Source organism: Heterodontus francisci, chromosome 19, assembly GCF_036365525.1.
Source record: "Heterodontus francisci isolate sHetFra1 chromosome 19, sHetFra1.hap1, whole genome shotgun sequence".
NCBI classification, from domain to species: Eukaryota; Metazoa; Chordata; class Chondrichthyes; order Heterodontiformes; family Heterodontidae; genus Heterodontus; species Heterodontus francisci.
The window spans coordinates 71,289,923-71,309,060 of record NC_090389.1 but is presented as its reverse complement, the minus strand read 5'-3'; the positions used below and the strand labels follow the sequence as shown (position 1 = coordinate 71,309,060).

Below are 19,138 nucleotides of genomic sequence, written 5' to 3'. Positions count from 1 at the left end.
AACAGAGTTTTTGAACTCAAAGAAATACTGTTTGTTCCTGGAGTTGGAAGGCCTCTACTGTCTGCTCTCATCTCTTTCTCACAAGCCTCTGGACCCACTGAGGACATATGAACTTCAAGAGAGAAAAGTCTCCTACATCGAACAAGGTTTAAGAAGAATACTGGCCCCCAATGAAAAACAAGATCTACCGACAATCAAGGACTTTACAGCAAGCTTGAAGAACAGTAACCAAAATCATCTTCAGATAATGCTTCAAACTTTTCCATTTTATTTCTTCTGCTCTTTTCTGTCTCTATCTGCATGTGTGTATCGCGTATGTATGCTAGTGTGGGTGCGTCGCATATCTGTATGCGTTAACTGAATTAGAGTTTAAGTTTAATAAAGTTCAACCTTTTTTCTTTAAACCAAAGAAAACCTGTTTGGCTAGTTTCTTTGCCTTATAATTGGAAGTTAGTGAACAAGGATTCACTAAGGGGGAGCTAAAGAAAACAGTGCCTTTAAAATTAAAGCCTGATACGGTAAGACCAGGTGAAGGCTGAGAGGGAACCCTAGATCCCTTTCTCACCTGCTCGTAACACCTGGCTGTAGAACATTCTTGGACATGATGGACTTACCACAGAGCAATGCAAATAGGTAAACAAATTTAATATGAAAACATTAACATAATATCACCCTCCTGACTCATAACAGGCGATTCGATTCTTTGAGAATCCTGATGTTGTTAGGGGTTCAGCAAAACCAGCTTTTACAGAAAGCAAAAATTAAATGGCAAGCCAGTCCTCAAAGATATCTGTAGAAATATGAAAACTTTCTTATGATCTGTCATGTGATGAAACAACGTATTCATCATGACATAGTAGTTAAAACAAAAAAGTATCTTTGTTGCCAAGTATTACTGGAATCTCCATAAAGAACCAGTTTGTGCTCAGTATTAAACATGGATGTGGGGGTAAAATTCAATGTTGGAAGGGTGCAAGATGGGTGGCAGTAGACTGACCACCTGTTACACACCTCACCTTCAATGGAAAGGAACATTGGGCAGCATGTACAACTCACAGCCAGTTCACTACCACCTGTTTTGTGTCCCCTCCAAAGATGACTTTGACCCTCATGGAATTCCTTAAGAGATCAAAGGAGTTCCAGTGTCACTGCCTCAGGAAACCCTCCTTTGGCTGGCTCAAGGAATTTTGGTAATTGGAATGAAATGGATGAGAGAGCAACATTCAGACAGGGGAGAGTTAGCACTCAGGGACATTTAGCAACCCACAATATGACAGGAAGCTCACCAAAATGTGACAAGTCATTTCAATATTCCAAAATGAAACCTTAAATAACAAGAAATAATGAATACTCAGAAGGAAAAAATTCCAAAGGATTTCAATTGCAAATAAATACTGTTTTTAAAAAAAATTCAGTTGATTACATCTTTCTATTGGTAGCTTGCAGCTGAAGTTATACCACGCTGGTTACATACCTGGAGCCAGCCATTGAATCCTGAGAAGTATGCACTTGAAGCCAGCTCCTTCAGAACAAATAAAATAAAAATCTCAAAATGACAACCAAGTGAAAACTGTGCAAATAAATACAAATTAGATACTTAAGTTTTTACAAAATAATTGGATTACTTCTTTCAATGAGGTATTGTAGTGTTTATGGTGTTATTCTACTTACTGTTAATATGTCCCCAAAGCACATAATCCCATCTCCAGCATAGCCTTGAAGGCAGGTACACTTTCGATTTCCATTCTCGATAGGTTCACATTCAGCCTATAGATGGAACCATTTAACTTTCATAATGTATAATTTTACACAGGCAACTGGTTTTATTTAACACATATGAAATTTAGGCAGATCAGGGTTCCAGACTCCCAATCACAGATGTGAGTTTTCAAATCCTAAGCCCTACTTTCACATCCATTTATCAGCTCTTATTGGGTAGCTTTCTCAATTCTTAGCTGGTTGATAGATGATGCACTACACAATATCGTAATATTTAATTTCAGCAAGTGTCTCACAGGGCCTGTCTCCTCCCTTCTCTTTACTACTAGTCTCTTTACCAGAGAAACAGTAACAAAGTATAGAGCGTTAGCAATGGTAGACCAGACTATTTCATGAACGGGAGTTTGAAGGGAATTAACAAAAACAGGGAAAGAAATATAAATAGAAATTTTTTTACAGATCAAATTTTAAAGAATCTTGGTGACTCAAACTGCTGAATACTTAACTGCTATCAGAAGGCTGAAAGTTTGTTGCTAAGGCCTAGCACCAGTTCCCATTCAGCTTTTTTGGGAGGTTAGATCAGCTCTTGGTTCAAACATTAGAAGAACTGCCACCAAAAGTGAAAGACTCCATACAGAGATTGGGGGCAAGGAATGAAAAAGCTTGATCCACTTTAATCACAGTCCTGTTGGTTGATTATAAAGTAGCATTGATGACAGTAATGGAGCTTTGTGACAATGACTATCTTCTCCTCTTACCTGGAAGCAGTAGTCACAAATAGCCTACAAGAGCAGACCAAAGACACCTACTCCCTGACCCCAGCCCACCCTGGGCCCCTGCTAATTCTGCTCTCTAGCTACTTATTGTAAGGAAACTCTTACTTCTATCTTCACTCTTTTTCTATCAGTAGAACACTTGGTCGTTGCTTGGTATCTCCTCATTACAGCACAGCTCAGTCAGGAATTAACTGTTAGAGATCCCCTGTACACACAATAGGGTAAATTTAATGATGTTGCATTATCAGGGGAGGGCTTCACTAGAGACTATAAGCCAATAGCCCTGATTCTGGGAACTGCATTCTTGTCCAGTGAGTCTCTGCTCCAGAGGATACAATTTGACTGAATTTGCCTTTTTGTGTTATCTCAAAGGGACTAAAAGTTTTCTACCAAAGTTGTTTCATAAATATGTAGCATCCTGAATGCTGAATCAGAGGAGAACAAATACAAACTAATATTGGAGGTCGTGGAAATAACAATACATAATTATGATAAAGCATTATTCTTTTACCATAACATGGCATCCACCATTCTCTTCCAGGCATGGATTGATAGGAGTGCACTTCTTGCCATCACCAGCATACCCTCGCCTGCATGCACAGCGACTCTGATACCACAGGATGAGATAAAATGATGGTTATCAAAATATAGCACTTTTCTAGTTGATTAAAATATTAAAGGGTTGAGTAAAGAAAAAAACTTGAGATTTCAGTATTTAATGCTCCAACCTAACTATATAATCAAGACATTTTACAATATAAGTGGCCCACAAAATGTTTTGGCAAAGGTTAGCTGCTGGAATTCCTAAGATATACAGGACTCTTCCTTCAAGTAATATGTTCATATGGGGAGAGGCGATGTTAGATCTAATTATGAGTAACAAAATATATTGGGTTGATGAGTTAAAGCTGGGTGAGTCCCTCAGGAGCAGTGAACATAATGTGAGAAAGCTTTAGGTCGAAACATAAAGAAAAAAATGAGTACAATAACAAGGGCATCAGATTGGAATAGGGCAAATTTCAGAAATATGAGGTGTGAGCCAGTGAGGCAAGTTGCAAAGAGAAATTAGCAGACAAGACTGTAGATCAACAAAAGGACAGTTTTAAATAGGAGATTGTAAAAGGTGCAGAATGAATATGTGCCATTAAAAAAAAGATTACTTCAACTTTCAGGATGCTGGGGATAATTAAAGAGGTTAAAACAAACTAAGAACTAAAGAACCTATACGCGTGATAAAAATGAGAGAAAGTAAGGAAAAAGGTTAAGAAAGAGAAAAACAAGGATGGAATGTGCGGAATCTCAGAAAATATTGAAAGGAGCCATAAGGTATTCAACAAATAGGGAATTGTTAAATCTGAGGTGGGAACTCAGAGAATGATGAGTTAACAGAGGATAAATGGAAATTGGCAGCGATACTTAACAAGCACTTCACACCAATGTTTATAAAAGGGGTAGGATATTGGGAAGAAAGCAAGTCCTGAATTGGATACAAGCATGGTGAGAAATATTGTAATAAATTGAAATCATCTTCCAAGATTCTATAGGCTCTGGAACAGTTCCTACAGATTGGAGGGTAACTAATGTAACCCCACTATTTAAAAAGGGAGGTAGAGAGAAAGCAGGGAATTATAGACCAGTCAGCCTGATGTCAATAGTGGGGAAAATTCTAGAGTCCATTATCAAAGATTTTATAGCAGAGCACTTGGAGAACAGTGGTAGAATCGTCAAAGTCAGCATGGATTTACGAAAGGGAAATCATGCTTGACAAATCTACTAGAATTCTTCGAGGATGTAACTAGTCGAGTTGATGAGGGGGAGCCAGTGGATGTGATTTATTTGGACTTTCGGAAGGCTTTCGACAAAGTCCCACATAAGAGATTAGCACGTAAAATTAAAGCGCATGGGATTGGGGGTAGTGTATTGTGATGGATAGAAAATTGGTTGGCAGACAGGAAACAAAGAGTAGGGATAAATGAGTCTTTTCCGAATGGCAGGAAATGACTAGTAGGGTACTGCAGGGATCAGTACTAGGACCCCAGTTATTCACAATATATATTAAGGATTTAGATGAGGGAACTAAATGTAATATCTCCAAATTAGCAGATGACACAAAACTGGGTGGGAGGGCGAGTTGTGAAGAGGATGCAGAGAGGCTTCAGGGTGATTTGGACAAGTTGAGTGAGTGGGCTAATGCATGGCAGATGCAGTATAATGTGGATAAATGTGAGGTTATCCACTTTGGTAGCAAAAACAGGAAGGTAGATTATTATCTGAACGGCTATAAACTGAGAGAGGGGAATATGCATCGAGACCTGGGTGTTCTCGTACACCAGTTGCTGAAGGTAAGCATGCAGGTGCAACAGGCAGTAAAAAAGGCAAATGGTATGTTGGCCTTCATAGCGAGAGGATTCGAGTACAGAAGCAGGGATGTCTTGCTGCAATTATACAGGGCCTTGGTGAGGCCACACCTGGAATATTGTGTGCAGTTTTGGTCTCCTTATCTGAGGAAGGATGTTCTTGCTATAGAGGGAATGCAGCGAAGGTTTACCAGACTGATTCCTGGGGTGGCGGGACTGACATATGAGGAGGTATTGAGTTGGTTAGGATTATATTCGCTGGAGTTCAGAAGAGTGAGGGGGGGATCTCATAGAAACCTATAAAATTCTAACAGGACTTGACAGCGTAGATGCAGGAAGGATGTTCCCAATGGTGGGGGTGTCCAGAACCAGGGGTCATAGTCTAAGGGTACGGGGTAAACTTTTCAGGACTGAGATGAGGAGAAATTTCTTCACTCAGAGAGTGGTGAGCCTGTGGAATTCGCTACCACAGAAAGCAATTGAGGCCAAAACATTGAATGTTTTCAAAAAGGAGTTAGATATAGCTCTTGGGTCTAAAGGGATCAAAGAGTATGGGGCGAAAGCCGGAACAGGCTATTGAGTTGGATGATCAGCCATGATCATAATGAATGGCGGAGCAGGCTCGAAGGGCCAAATGGCCTAATCCTGCTCTTATTTTCTATGAAAGGAAGTTCTCAAAGAAATTAGTCAAGCTTGAATACATCCAAGGATCCTGAGGGAACTGGAGGAACAAATAGCAGATGCTGCACAAATGATGGCACTGAGTTTTAATCTAACCTATCCAGTGGGAGCAGGGTGGATTCAGGTTGGGACTAAAAATCCATGGGGTGTAAAACAGTGACATGTACCAACTCCTGACCTCCACTGCTGGCCCAACAAAGTTTGCAGGCACAGGGAACGGTCCCATAATTTATATGGGTTCAGTTGGGGAAGAAATTGTGATTTTTTTTATGGCTAATGAATTCAGAGGTCTAGGCCACCGTTCCCAGCCTGGACCTCTGGTAGTTCCCAGAACTGCTCTTTGGTTGGCTTATACATGTCAGGTGTATTTGTGCTGATTCTCGAGAGGCCCCTGGGGCATGGAACTCTAACATTCGGAGCGTCCATTCCTGGTCCTAGCCATTCCCTCTTACCTCAATAATCTTGTAAGGGGTAATCAGAGCCACCATTCTGTCGGACAAAAAGCTGTTTGACATACTTTTCACAGTGCTGATGGAAGAAATACTGGTTTGTCAGTCTTTTAACATTAAACTTGCTGAACTAAGCCAAGCAACAAAAACAGATGCTATTAAGAAAGCAGCCAGCGAGAGACACTAGTGCTTTAGTTTATGAAGACTAGGCTTTGAGCCTAGGTAAGATGAAGCACAGTATTCCAACAACATACAAGCATCATCTTCTGGAAATTTGACTATAAGGGGCTTCACATAATGGAAGATTACTGAAGAAAGCGAAAGAAAGATGGGACTACTTTCTGAGCAGATTCAAATCATGGTTTAAACAAAGAGCGCAGGATATATTTGGGTATTGTGCTTTTAAAAAGAAGCTTTGTAGGATAGTGTGGTCTGACAACATAGTAATTGAGCCCCATCCCCTGAAAGAAGGGTACAAATGGTTGAACATATTGGAGAACTTTACTGCAGGGGTGAGAGACCAGTACTGCAGTCAAGGGTAAAGAAAACCCAACCGAGGGTTGGTAGGAGGAATCTGATCGTGTACCGGAAGGCCAGTGAGCGTCAGAAGTAGAGTCTGCAGTCAATGGAAATTGTCACCTTGGTTGATTGTACAACTAATTGGTAACATTTGAGCATTCTATTTCTAGATATTGTTCAAATATTTACTTGTAGGGTGTACAGTAACATTGCTGGAAGTAAATTAACAAAACAGCAGTTGTTGCTTTATTATTATTTTCTTTCCTCTTCTTTTCTCAACCTTTTAAATCTGCAATAATTTTCTGTAACCTTTTAATTTTCCTGTAATCATTTCAAATCTGTTTTAAATCTGAAATTGTGGGTACAAATAAACTAACACCATTAAGCATAACAGCCTTCTGAGCGAGTCATCAATTTGTTCTCTTGTAATTCATGGGTTAAAATGAACTAAAAGTTTGGGTTGTTGTTTTCAGTCCTTACAATCCCCACAAGGCCATTTCAGAAACTGCAGCAGTCGGCCAGGCGCTGGCACATTACTGGGTCCCAGCCTAGTTCCCAGCTATTCTGGCATCTCCAGTTGAAGTTGCAGAGACAATTTTTAAAATATAATTCATTCGTCGGATTTGACTGTTGCTGGTGAGGCCAGCATTTATTGTTCATCTCTAATTGCTCTTGAGAAGGTAGTGGTGAGCCACTTTCTTGAACTGCTGGATTGGCCACAGCCCTATTCAGTTTATGTGCCGTTATCGCCTCATGTGGTCAGCTGCATTTTACTTCTTTAAGCCCCCTTTTCATTATCTTCCCTCTTTATTATTTATGAATAGCAAAAACAGCAGGGGATACAGAATGGGCCATTGAATTACTCCAATAGTCACTGCGCTCTGTGGAGACATACAGCCTTTTTCCTTCATCAATGCCTTTTGCTCTTTATTACCAAGACAGTTCATCTTAAGCTGTTCTTAAAAAAAAAAAGAAATCTCAGATAAACCAGTAGGCGGTACCTGTGCAGGCCCAATGTACTGACAGTCAGCGTTCTCATCACAACCTCCTCGGGTGTTCAATAAGCATTCATTTATTTCAGCACAGACTCTCCCATCTCCAGTCCATCCGGTGTTGCATTGGCAGGTTATATTCCCAGGACCTAGACTAAAACATTCTGCCTACAATAAAAAGACAAATATGTCAAGAATGCCAGACCATTATCTACGGTAGTTTTGCAAAACCCCCATCATACTCACTCAGGACATTCATTTCAAATGTTAGTTGTAATCTCTATGGATTTCTTGGCTTCACTACTGTTGCAAATAGCTGTCATTGTTACTTTTAAATCTGGATCGTTTATTCACTTTACGATAGAATAGTAAAATAGAATGGTATCAAATAGCTCAGATTCTATTAGCAATAACAAAGTTCAAAGCATGCATGCACTAGGCCAACTCAACTACGACAATCTCACTTCACACCTCATGCCAAGCTAAGTATTTTTCAAAGACTAGATTAAAAAGGAAATCCTAACTTGGCATTCTGATGCTATGGATGAAAATAGAATCACATGTTCCAATTATTCAGAACAAATGAGTAATGCAAGAAAATATTTTTGCATTATGAAGTAATTAAATCATCTGGGGCTATGGAAGGAGAGTTGCCCACGTCAAATCCGATGGAAATCCTGACAGAACTGGAAGAGGTCTGGGAATAGTGCTTCCATTTACACTCTTGACCAAGTTCGATGCAGGACACAAGGAGCTCCAAGAACTTACAGATAAATGTAAGTATTTGCATATTGGTATCTCACAATTAATTTAAGGATCTTTGTTCTTAAGTTGCTACTATTTGAAGGGAAACGCCTCTGTTTTTAAAACCTGTTTTTGCCGACTCTGGTTTCTCTGAACCAACTCTTTCCAGGCCTCTGAATTCAATGTTCTGAACAAGCCACTAGGAAGTGCGTTAGTGTGGCCTGGAGATGATGGTTCCTCTGTTTAGCTTATTTGTGGGGAACTATCTGTTCTCCATCTAGCACCTCCCCACAGTTGCATAGCTGAAAACAAGAATGCAACAGCATGGAGAAAGCAACCTGTTCCCACTACATAATAGCACCATGTGTTGATACTCTAACATATCATTCCACCCAAAAACTGTAAAAATATATTTAGTACATTTCAAAAGATTAACAAAATTACAAGACCCAGTATTTTAAAGCCAAGTAACCCACACTTTGTCCATCATCAAGACTGCTTACTTTTCACTCTGCTTCTGTCCTTACCTAAACCCCACAAAATCCTTCTCACCAATCGCCTGAGTTCCATCACACACAAATTCCAACTGGTCCAAATTGTCCAACACACATGCTGCCCCACAGTGTGCGTTTAACCATCAACCCTATCCACACAGGGTTAACAATGGTTCCCTGTTGCCCAAACATATCAAAATCCTCATTCTCATTTCCAACTCCTTCAATGGTCTCACCCCACCTTACCTCGACAAACTTGTCCAGTCTTAAATCCCAATTGGCAATCTTTATCCTTGCCTCACCTTACCTCTGTAACCTGTGCTCTTTTATTATGCATTAGAGGTGCCACATGAATACAAGTTGTTGAATTGGGATGTTATACAGTCTTCTGACAATAGACAACAGAAATGGTAGCCTTGCTCACATTCTCAGCACATCCTCCTCGATCAGGTTTTTTACAAAGATCCTCAACTTGACAGGAAATCCCATCACCCTCATATCCATTCTTACAGACACATCTGGGGAAAGGATGAAAACGTTAAAATGAGATATTATTTCAAATAAATACTAGCTGATCATTCAAGTCATTGACTCCAACTAGTCTAGGATGTGCAGCACAAAAATAAGGCTAGATTAGTCTGCATTTCTGGACTGGAATCTCTCTAGATATGAGTGTTACGACCCAATGAGAAAGGGGTCTAGGGCTCCCTCTCAGCCTTCACCTGGTCTTACACTAACAGGGTTTTATTTTTAACACACCATGTTTTTAGCTCCCCCTTAGTGAATCCTTGTTCACTGCTTTCCAATTGTATGACAAAAAAACTAGCCAAACAGGTTTTCTTAGGTTTAATGATAAAAGGTTGAACTTTATTAAACTTAAACTCTAATTTGGTTAACGCCTACGGATACGTGACGCGCCCAAGCTAGCATGCATACGCGATATACACATGCAGATAGAGACAGAAAAGAGCAGAAGAAATAAAGTGGAAAAGTTTGAGGCAATATCTGAAGATGGTTTTGGTTATTGTTCTTAGAACTCGCAGTAGAGTCCTTGATTGTAGGTATGTCTTGGTTTCCGTTGGCGCCCAGTATTCTTATTAAACCGTGTTCAATGTAGGAGACTATTCTCTCTTGAGGTTCATGGGTCTTCAGTGGGTTTGGAGTTCCGTGAGAAAGAGGTAGGAGCAGACAGGAGAGGTCTTCTCACTCCGGGAACGAACAGCCTTTCTGAGTTCAAACTCTCTGCGGCTAGTTCCAAAAAAACCCTGGACCAGCCAGTTAGTCATGCTACCAGCTGGTTTAACCAGTCCTGGCTTAACCAGTTCTGGCTTTTGTGGATTGCATCACCTTAGCAGTCTCTGGAATGCTCTTCCTTACACCTTCAATGTCTGGTGATCAAAATCCATTGTGGGTTAAGTGGACCAGGGAATAGCTGTTTGTCTCCACAAGCACTGTCTGTTACTATGCAAATGTACTTCCAGCCAAGTGTCTGGTGATTTTGTTAACAAGTCCTTTCTTCAATCCAACAACAGTTTAAAATCAATGTTCATATGAGAAAATTAATATGCTTCCTTCTTGGCAGGTGGGGGCCTGCATGACACCTCCACACCCAGTGGAATGAAATGCAATTTTTAAAGAGAGCATTTCAATAAAAGAGTCAAGAGAGAAAATATAAGATACAGGGAAAAACATGCATCTCTCTCTCATTCATTCATAAATCCTAAAACTTATTACAGCCTGTCTTTTCTTGGTGCCAGTGCTGTTTTACCTACCCCCTTTTTGGCATCCCAGTAAACATGTGGTTTTTTGGGGAAGTTATTCTTCAATTTGCTCATTTCCATGACTGCCTAGGGTCTTTGTTCCTGCTGAGTTCTGCAAAGGGGGAGGGGAATTGCATTTAATTAGCCCCACATTGGAATTTTTTCCAGGTGAGTCAGTAGTGGGCAGGTCTATCCTGAACTCTCTTTCAGTGCTTTGCTGAGTCATGCAAAGGCTTTTGACTTCAGAGGATGGGCGATTCACTTTTTACTGACTGTGGGGGAGGATTCTTTGCTAATCTCCCCTTTGTCCTCTGGAACACTCCTGCCTGCAGGTATTTGTGCAGACTCTACTGCACTCCCCTGTGGCACTTTGACTAGGTGAGGCATCACCCTCACAGTTTCTGTGCCCCCTAGAGACCTTTCTTTGTTTCTGCAGGTTCCTATAAATGCTGTTAGCAACTCTGATGGGTGCTTCTAGTGTCTGCATTTACATAGGAGGATTTGGGGTCTAACTTTTCAAATTTTTTGGGTCTGGCTGACCGGACAGTAGGGGTTTTCATCCAAGATTTCTCCTGGACTTCCTTTAACCTGCCCTCTTGGTTTCTTTTTCCCCTTCCGTTTCTAACCTTTTGCCAGCCTTGTGCCTACCTGTCCCCTTTTTGTTCTCGGCAGGGGTCCCTTACAGTTCACCAGCCCTCTGCTGGAGGGTCCTCCTAACACTTAAGGGTGCAGGTTTCATTGTAGGTTGGGGTATCCCCTCAACCTGGCAACTCCTGCACTACTCCACCACATTTTCGTGGAGTTTTGGCCAGTCAAACTGCTGTCTTATGTGGGCTTTGGTCTTTCGTATACCGGCATGTTCAGCCACTGTAGTCCTTCAATGTCTGGTGATCAAAATCCATTGTGGGTTAAATGGACCAGGGAATAGCCCTTTGTCTCCACAAGCACTGTCTGTTAGTATGTAAATGTTCTTCCAGCCAAGTGTCTGGTGATTTTTTAACAAGTCCTTTCTTCACTCCAGCAAAGTTTAAAATCAATGTTTATATGACAAAATTAATATGCCTCATTCTTAACAGATGGGGGCCTGCATGACATGAATATGAATCACACAATGGGGGCAATAGTGACCTCGCCCTATCTCCTACTTGCAATTCCACCTAGTGAGACTCCGCCCTGAAATGTAGCTCCATTGAATTTGCCCTATGATATTTAGCTACTAACCTAGCCTCTCTCTTTAAGGCCCATTAGCCACTGCTCATGTATTCTCTATGATGAAGCGGGCCAAATAGATGCATCCTGTGGTCAATTATTGCACTTGTTATTGGACATTCCTCTGAATTGGCAGCAGCTTGGTTCCTTTCCTTAGAGAGATGTCAGAGTCTCTTTTTGTGGGATGAATTTTATGGAGTTGGCGAGGGTCCCAACATCAGGCCAAAAATGCAAGGAGAACCCCACCTTGGCCTTATGGGGGACACCCTGGCTGCAATTTATGGTGCACAGGCAATTAACGGCCCGACGTCAGTGTCCCCATCTGTTTAAGGATGGGGATCTCGCTGCCAGCCAATTAGAGGGCTGGCAGCTCAGCAGTCCCAGCACCAGTACCAGCTTGGAGCCTCGGAGGGGAGGTAAGTAGGGCGGGCTCGCCAGGGGCAGTCAGGAAGGCCTTGGCCAGGGGTGGGAGTGGTTGGGTTGTTGAGGGTAGGGGGATGGCTGTTGGGATGCGTGGCATTTGCTGCCGCGGGATCGCTGTGGGTCACTGATTGCCCAAGCAGGATGTCCTCACCCCTGTCCCCTCCCCCACATGGAGGCCGCCTGGTTTTACTGGGCCACCCCTACCGTCCCGCTGCTGGTAAAATGCTAGTAGAATGATGAGACCTTTAAGTGGTCATTAATTGGCCATTTAAGGGCCTCAACTGGCCTCTGGGTGGAAGGCAATCTTCGATCTTTCCTGCCCCTGACTAAATTGAATGGCATTGGGGAAGGCAATGGGCACTGCACCCTGTCTTCCCTCGCAATTTTATGGGCCCCCAGACCTCCATGTTCACCCATATAGGGCTGTTAAATTCAGCCCTGTATATTTTTTCAGTGTTTAGTTAGGATTGTTCAGTGGTGATTTACTTGAGTTCTATATTAAATGTGAGTCTGAAGTGCTGAATATGCTAGATGTAAGTCTTTTATATATTATCTATGTTTTGTTTCATTATGTTTTTTTCCTCATTTGGAAATCTATTTTATCTTCCTATAGGGCCCACTCATCGTCGTTTGCACTATTCCCCAACTTATAGCCTGTTTCCAGATCTTCACCTGCTGCACCTGATATGGTGGCAGGAAGAGTGTGCAAAAGGTTGTCTCGAAATGAGAAAGCAGTTTGCTTCAATGCAGTTCTTCTATTGATGGCCAATGGAGATCACTGGCAAGGTGTCATGTTTTAAATATTTATTGTTTTAACATTTTCACACCCCTAGGCCGGAATTTTATGCCACCCCAGCAAGCTGGATGGTGGAGGGGTGGCGTAAAATGGAGTAGGAGGCTCCGGGTGGCCTTCCCGATCCGCTCCCGCCTCCGCCCCAGTTTACGTAGGTTGGGGGGGGGGGGGGGTGCGAAAAATGGGCTGCCTGCCCCAGGCTAATCAAGGCCCTTAAGGTGCCAATTAATGGCCACTTAAGGGCCTTCACCCGCCTCCATGGGGATTTTACCCATGGCAAGCGGGAGTCCTGGAGCTGGGAAAGGCTGCCCGGTGAAAGTCGGTGGCCTCTTAGTGCCCCGGGGAGGCCCTAATGGAGGGCTGTCCCCACTTCCCCAACCATCCCCAGGACCCAAGGCACCCCTCTTCCCCCCAAATGACCACCCTTGCCAGGGCCCGACCGATTACCCCTGGCGAGGCAATCCAAACTTACCTGTATGCCTGTCTCCATGTCCTTGGCTGGGCTGCAGTCCCAGCAGTGGCCACCACACTTGGTGGCACTGCTGGGACTAAGAGCTGCCAGCCCAATGATTAGCTGGCAACTCAAAGAGGCGGGACTTCCTCCCTCAAGCGGGTGGAAGTCCCGCCTTGAAACAATTAAAGCCTGGGGACCCGTAAAATGCAGGACGGATCCCCCGGCTAGGCAGAAGTGGGTTCGCCTCCGACTTTTACATTGGTGGCGAGCTCCTGTCTGCCCGACGTAAAATCCAGCCCTAGTTTCTCACTTACTTGCAATTTTAACAATAATCAATAAAAGAATTTAAATAAAATATGCATGGTATATTAATCTGTTTTGGCTGTTAAAGATGTCAGATAAGGTGTGTTGGCTAACATATCATCAAGCATGCACTCCTGCCACTTCAGATAAATTGCCATTTTAAACCACTTGTTTTGGAAATAATTTTAGTTTTGGTATTAATCTCAGCTCTTTAGTTTGAATTTAACTCCTATTAAGTTGTAATCTTCATAAGAACTTTTGTTCTAATGTTTTTATTCTTGAAACATAGTCGTATTTTGTTTTTTAGTCAGGGCATGTGGATGTAACTGAGTTGCTAATGTCATGATCTCTGTCCTTATTTTCTATAATGATTTTATAATATCGTTATAACTAAATTTATGGCAATTTAGGAAGTACAGTTTGTTGGAGAATAAAAGTTTTTCTGCTGTACAGGCTAAAGAGCTGGGAGATGCACAGTGAAGTTCTATAGTGCCATTACTGGTGGGAGGGTGTCATTACTGGATAAAAAGTTTACATAGGCAGTTTCCATCATAGTTGAGTAATAAAAGTTTATAAGTGCATGAAGCGATAATGATTTCTGTATATTATGGATCTGTCAATGACAACATATTAATTGATCCATAGAGTGGGGCGGCACAGTGGCGCAGTGGTTAGCACCGCAGCCTCACAGCTCCAGTGACCCGAGTTCAATTCTGGGTACTGCCTGTGGGGAGTTTGCAAGTTCTCCCTGTGTCTGCGTGGGTTTCCTCCGGGTGCTCCGGTTTCCTCCCACATGCCAAAGACTTGCAGGTTGATAGGTTAATTGGCCATCACAAATTGCCCCTAGTATAGGTAGATGGTAGGGAAATATAGGGACAGGTGGGGATGTGGTAGGAATATGGGATTAGTGTAGGATTAGTATAAATGGGCGGTTGATGGTCGGCACAGACTCGGTGGGCCGAAGGGCCTGTTTCAGTGCTGTATCTCTAAACTAAACCAAATAACTAACATTACTAATCAGATTATCTGGTCATGACCTCATGGTTGTTTGTTAGGACCTTACTGTGCACAAATTGGGTGTCACATTTCCTACATAATAACTGTGACTACACTTCACAAGTACTTAATTTGACCATAAAGCACTTTGGGGCATCCCGAGGTCATGAAATACTATTTATAAATGCATGTCTTCCTTTTCTTTCTTTTGATGGCTAAATATGCTGAAGGGATAATGGTTATTTTGAAATTTGCCACTTGTTCTCCATACCTGGCAGTACCATTGTCATATTCACACACAGCAAATGCATGACAGTATTGGGATAAACCACTCGGGCCGCAAGACTCAATCTTCTTGTCACAGAATATGCCTGTGAATCCCTCTTCACATGTTCCAGGTTGACAAATCCCTGCGTTTTCAGGTCTGTTATCACAAATCCCATGCAAACAAGGGCAATCTGGAAAGGAGATGCATGTCAATATCACAGATATGAATGCAGCTACAAACTCCATGCAGCCACTTGCTCACACTTCCTTTCTGAACAAAAGAAATGTATATTGTAGCAAAGTTAGTAATGTGATTCTTCGTAAAGAGGGGAGTAGATTTTCAGCTTGCTGTTTGGGTGCAAAACTGGCTTTGCAGAGCAGCTTGCCATTTATAGAAACTGCTCGATTTTCATTGAAATCAATGGAAGTGAATCTTGACCAGTTTCTATAAAAGGTCTGCAATGCCACTTTTGCATCAGTTCAGAAAGTTAAAAAACTACCCCTATATTGCCTGACCTGAAGAGGCAACTGATCAAAGCAGCAGACTCTGCTAACACATATATGAAACTTAGTAGTTGTCTGATCTAAGTTAATTAATCTGATTAAAGTCTTGGTCTGCTGTATCTGGAGTGGGGTCTGTCCAGTAGTCTACTCAAACCTGGTTAGCAGAAAGAGATTAGGTTGTTTCGTGGGCAGTGAGACTAAGGGACCTGCGTTACATTAAATGTCCCAAACGTTTACGCCTTAGCCACTAAGTACAATGTTTAAAATGGCATGTGTAAAGATAATAGAATTTTTTCCACAATGGAGTAAAAGCTATAGTATTTACTGCCGGTTCCATAAAAACAACTAGAGTAAAATAATTCAGTGAACTTAAAAAGCTCTGATCCTTTGCTTGACTAAGCTGTACTACTGTCCTTTAAAGATGTCCCGTTTGTCAGCACATTCATCTTGGAACTGGATTTTATTCTGGAACAAAAAACATTTGATTGATTTTTAGTCGTATGAGATCTGCATCAAATGAGATCTGAGGGTCATTTTCCAAGTACTGAATGTGTCAGCAGTGGGGAGGGTCACCTACCACCGGCACATATTGGACAATCGGAGGCAACACAGTTATTCTATGAAGATGCCTCCTTATAATTTATAACAGTCACTGTGATGAAATACTGCTCGACAACTAGCTAATTTAAAATGAATAAAGTTGGGGCAATTGTAACCTATCCCACCCATTGGGCAACTGCTGAGTTCAGCTGCAATGTTGGCTTTACACTCTGCCCAATTTTACTGTCCATTGTAGCAATCGGAGAGTAAACAAAAACAAGAAATGCTGGAACCACTCAGCAGGTCCGGCAGCATCCACGGAAAGAGAAGCAGAGCCAACGCTTCGGGTCAGTGACCCTTCACTGACCCGAAGCGTTGGCTCTGCTTCTCTTTCCGCGGATGCTGCCGGACCTGCTGAGCGATTCCAGCATTTCTTGTTTTTGTTTCGGATTTCCAGCGTCCGCAGTATTTCGCTTTTAATTGGAGAGTAATATTGGAGAGGATGTAAAACCATTCCTGCAGCTTTCCTGCCTGGTAGGCTATGTTAAAATGACTCTCCTGATATCTATTCCTATCAGTTTATATGTGTTAGCTGGCACAAATTATGCACTGCCCACGATGTTAAAAATTCTACAATTTAAAAAGTGAAAGTACAAAAGAATGCAAGTGGAACACTAATATGAATTACATCACATTTTCTCCTTATTGCAAATCCATGTTAACACTGTTGGTGATTTTTGTAACTCACTGACCTTGGCTGCAGTTTTCACCATGTTTGTTGTGACCAGAACAAATGTGACAGGCAATTCCTTTAAAGTTTGAATCACATTTGCATGAACCATCTCCTTCTAATCCATCAGTGCACTATGAAGAACAAAATTAATCATTTATTATTGTTCAACCTTCAGAGGAGCTTTTTAAAAATTTTTAATGAACTCCTTCACACTTTATATTTCCAGCAGTTTTAGCTTAAGTGAGACATTTGAAATATTATCTATCTATTTATCTGGGTAACAGAAAAGAACTTGCATTTATATAGTGCCGTTCACATCCCCAGGATTTCATAAATTTCATCACAGCCAATTAATTACAACAGAAATGTAGTCATTGTTGTTATGTAAGAAAACAAAGCACCCAACGTGTGCAAAAATGAGTTAACTGAGGAATTAATGTTGGTTGAGGACCTCGCCTGGTCTCTGTCACAACTGCCAATGGGTCTTTTACAACACAACAATATGGTGCCTTTTAACATAGAAAAATGCTTTACGATGCTTCATAGAGGCATAAGGAAAAGGGGCACTGAACAAAAGAAGCAGAAATTAGGAAGAGGTGACTGAAAGCTGGAAAACAGAGTTGAACTGTAAGGAGGATCTCAAAGAATGAGAGGTAGGCAAAGGAGTAGAAGTGTTTAGGAAGGGAATTACAGAGAATGGGGCCTATATGTCTGAAGGCCAAGCCACCAATGGTGGAGTGAAAGGAGAAAGTATTGCACAAGAGGCTGGAGTCAGAGGAACACAGAGTACATGGAGGTTGTATGGCTGGAGGAAGTTAAAGAGAAAGTGAGGGGTGAAGCTGTACAGGGATAAGAATTTTAACTTTGGGGCGGGAGACTGGAAGCCAAAGTGAGAACAGCGCACCTCATATGCTGATGGGGTCTGAGGATCAATTTCTATCAATCCTCGAGCCTCTTGCTTTGGGTGCACATTGGTCACACAGCACCAAGTCTATACCCTCTAATGGATCCAGACTAAGTTCCACCCCAAAGTGAGTAATGTCCAATGTCACTGCAGGTTTACTCATACTTATTAAGTAAGATTATTAGTGTACCATTTCATCATAGAATTTTTTGTCACTTTTTATTAACCTGAAATAGAAGAATGAATTAGTTTAGACTGAATTTTCCAGCAACTTACTTGTCCGTGTCCATAACATGGATTTTTAAAACCACCTAAACAAGGCTTGCAATCTGGACCAAAGAACCCCTTACAGCATCCTGGTTTCTATACAGAAACAAAAATATCAGATTAAGCACTTTTTAAAGTATCACAGAGATTTCCTCAGTGGCATCATACTTTATTGTATATTGAATATTAATGTATGTTATTATTGTACATTAATGTTACCTCCTCCTTCCTCCCAACAGAAACATATTGGGGTGCATTTTAACTTCCTGTCCTGGAAGCCAGGATTGGGGAGAGGAGAGGGAGCTGATAGCCTTCTCACCCAGCAGTTTCCATGGGAGGCCTCGGATGATTTTAATGGCCAGGCCTCACTTACATCCTGTTGGCCAACTGCCCACTCGAAATGGGCAGCAAGAGGTAGCTAGCAGGACAAAATTGCAGGTTCTAGAGGCCACCTGCCAGCACCAAGATAAATCACAGGGGGGTTGGGGGTGGTGGGCGGAGGGAGGGATAGAGACTATTTTGGGGGTGAAAAGGGGAAAAGGGGGGAGCACACAAGGCAGCAGACACCCAGACCTTCCTTCTGGAGCCCGCAGGAACTCCTCTTGACCCCACTAAGAAAAATCTTTGACTTACCTTAGAAGACCACCTCTTATTCCCTGCCAGGTTTTACTGAACTGTTTGCCCGCTCAGTAGGGTATTAAGATGCCATCAACATCCTATGGACATTATAGGACCTCTATTAGTATATATTAATGAGGCATCTGCCTGAGACAACTGGACACCTCAGCAGTCTAAAATAGGGACCAGGTAAGATGGCAATGGAAGGGAATTGGGTAGGAATAGCTTGGTAAGTTCACACAGTTATTTCAACTACTCTGTTCCTAATGGTGGGGTGGGTTAAAACTTTCCCCATTTTTCAGCTGTTTTCTGCTCTTTACATTCTCTATTTTACACAACAAGAAGGTAGATGGGCAACTTGCTTTCCAGCTTCTGGCAATGACAATGCAATGGCAATGTTGCTAGATTAGTGACCCAACAGGTGACTCATCCACCTGTTTTCCTTCCATTTTTTTAAGTAACTCCCTTCCTTGCCTCCCCCAGTACTTGGCTGCGATGGAAACACCACATGGGAATCATGGACATGATCCCATATCCTATCTGTCTATTCCATTATCCAGGCTAACAACCTAACTAATACTTAGAAATTTCCCGTCACACTACATGCTCGTGACATCATAAACATAATGGACAGAT

General features: G+C 41.9%; 1 protein-coding gene across 1 annotated transcript in view; it reads right to left on the bottom strand.

Annotated features, from left to right (window-relative positions):
• LOC137380165 (stabilin-1-like) overlaps window positions 1-19,138 on the bottom strand; it is a 257,422-nt gene that overhangs the window by 140,069 nt on the left and 98,215 nt on the right. The window contains exons 21-28 of the mRNA XM_068051908.1: window positions 17,894-17,980; window positions 16,733-16,844; window positions 14,941-15,127; window positions 9,156-9,249; window positions 7,503-7,661; window positions 3,007-3,102; window positions 1,672-1,767; window positions 1,475-1,522 (exon numbers count right to left, since the gene is read on the bottom strand). Coding sequence (XP_067908009.1) covers window positions 1,475-1,522; window positions 1,672-1,767; window positions 3,007-3,102; window positions 7,503-7,661; window positions 9,156-9,249; window positions 14,941-15,127; window positions 16,733-16,844; window positions 17,894-17,980 — 879 coding nt within the window. The remainder of the gene's footprint in view (window positions 1-1,474; window positions 1,523-1,671; window positions 1,768-3,006; window positions 3,103-7,502; window positions 7,662-9,155; window positions 9,250-14,940; window positions 15,128-16,732; window positions 16,845-17,893; window positions 17,981-19,138) is intronic.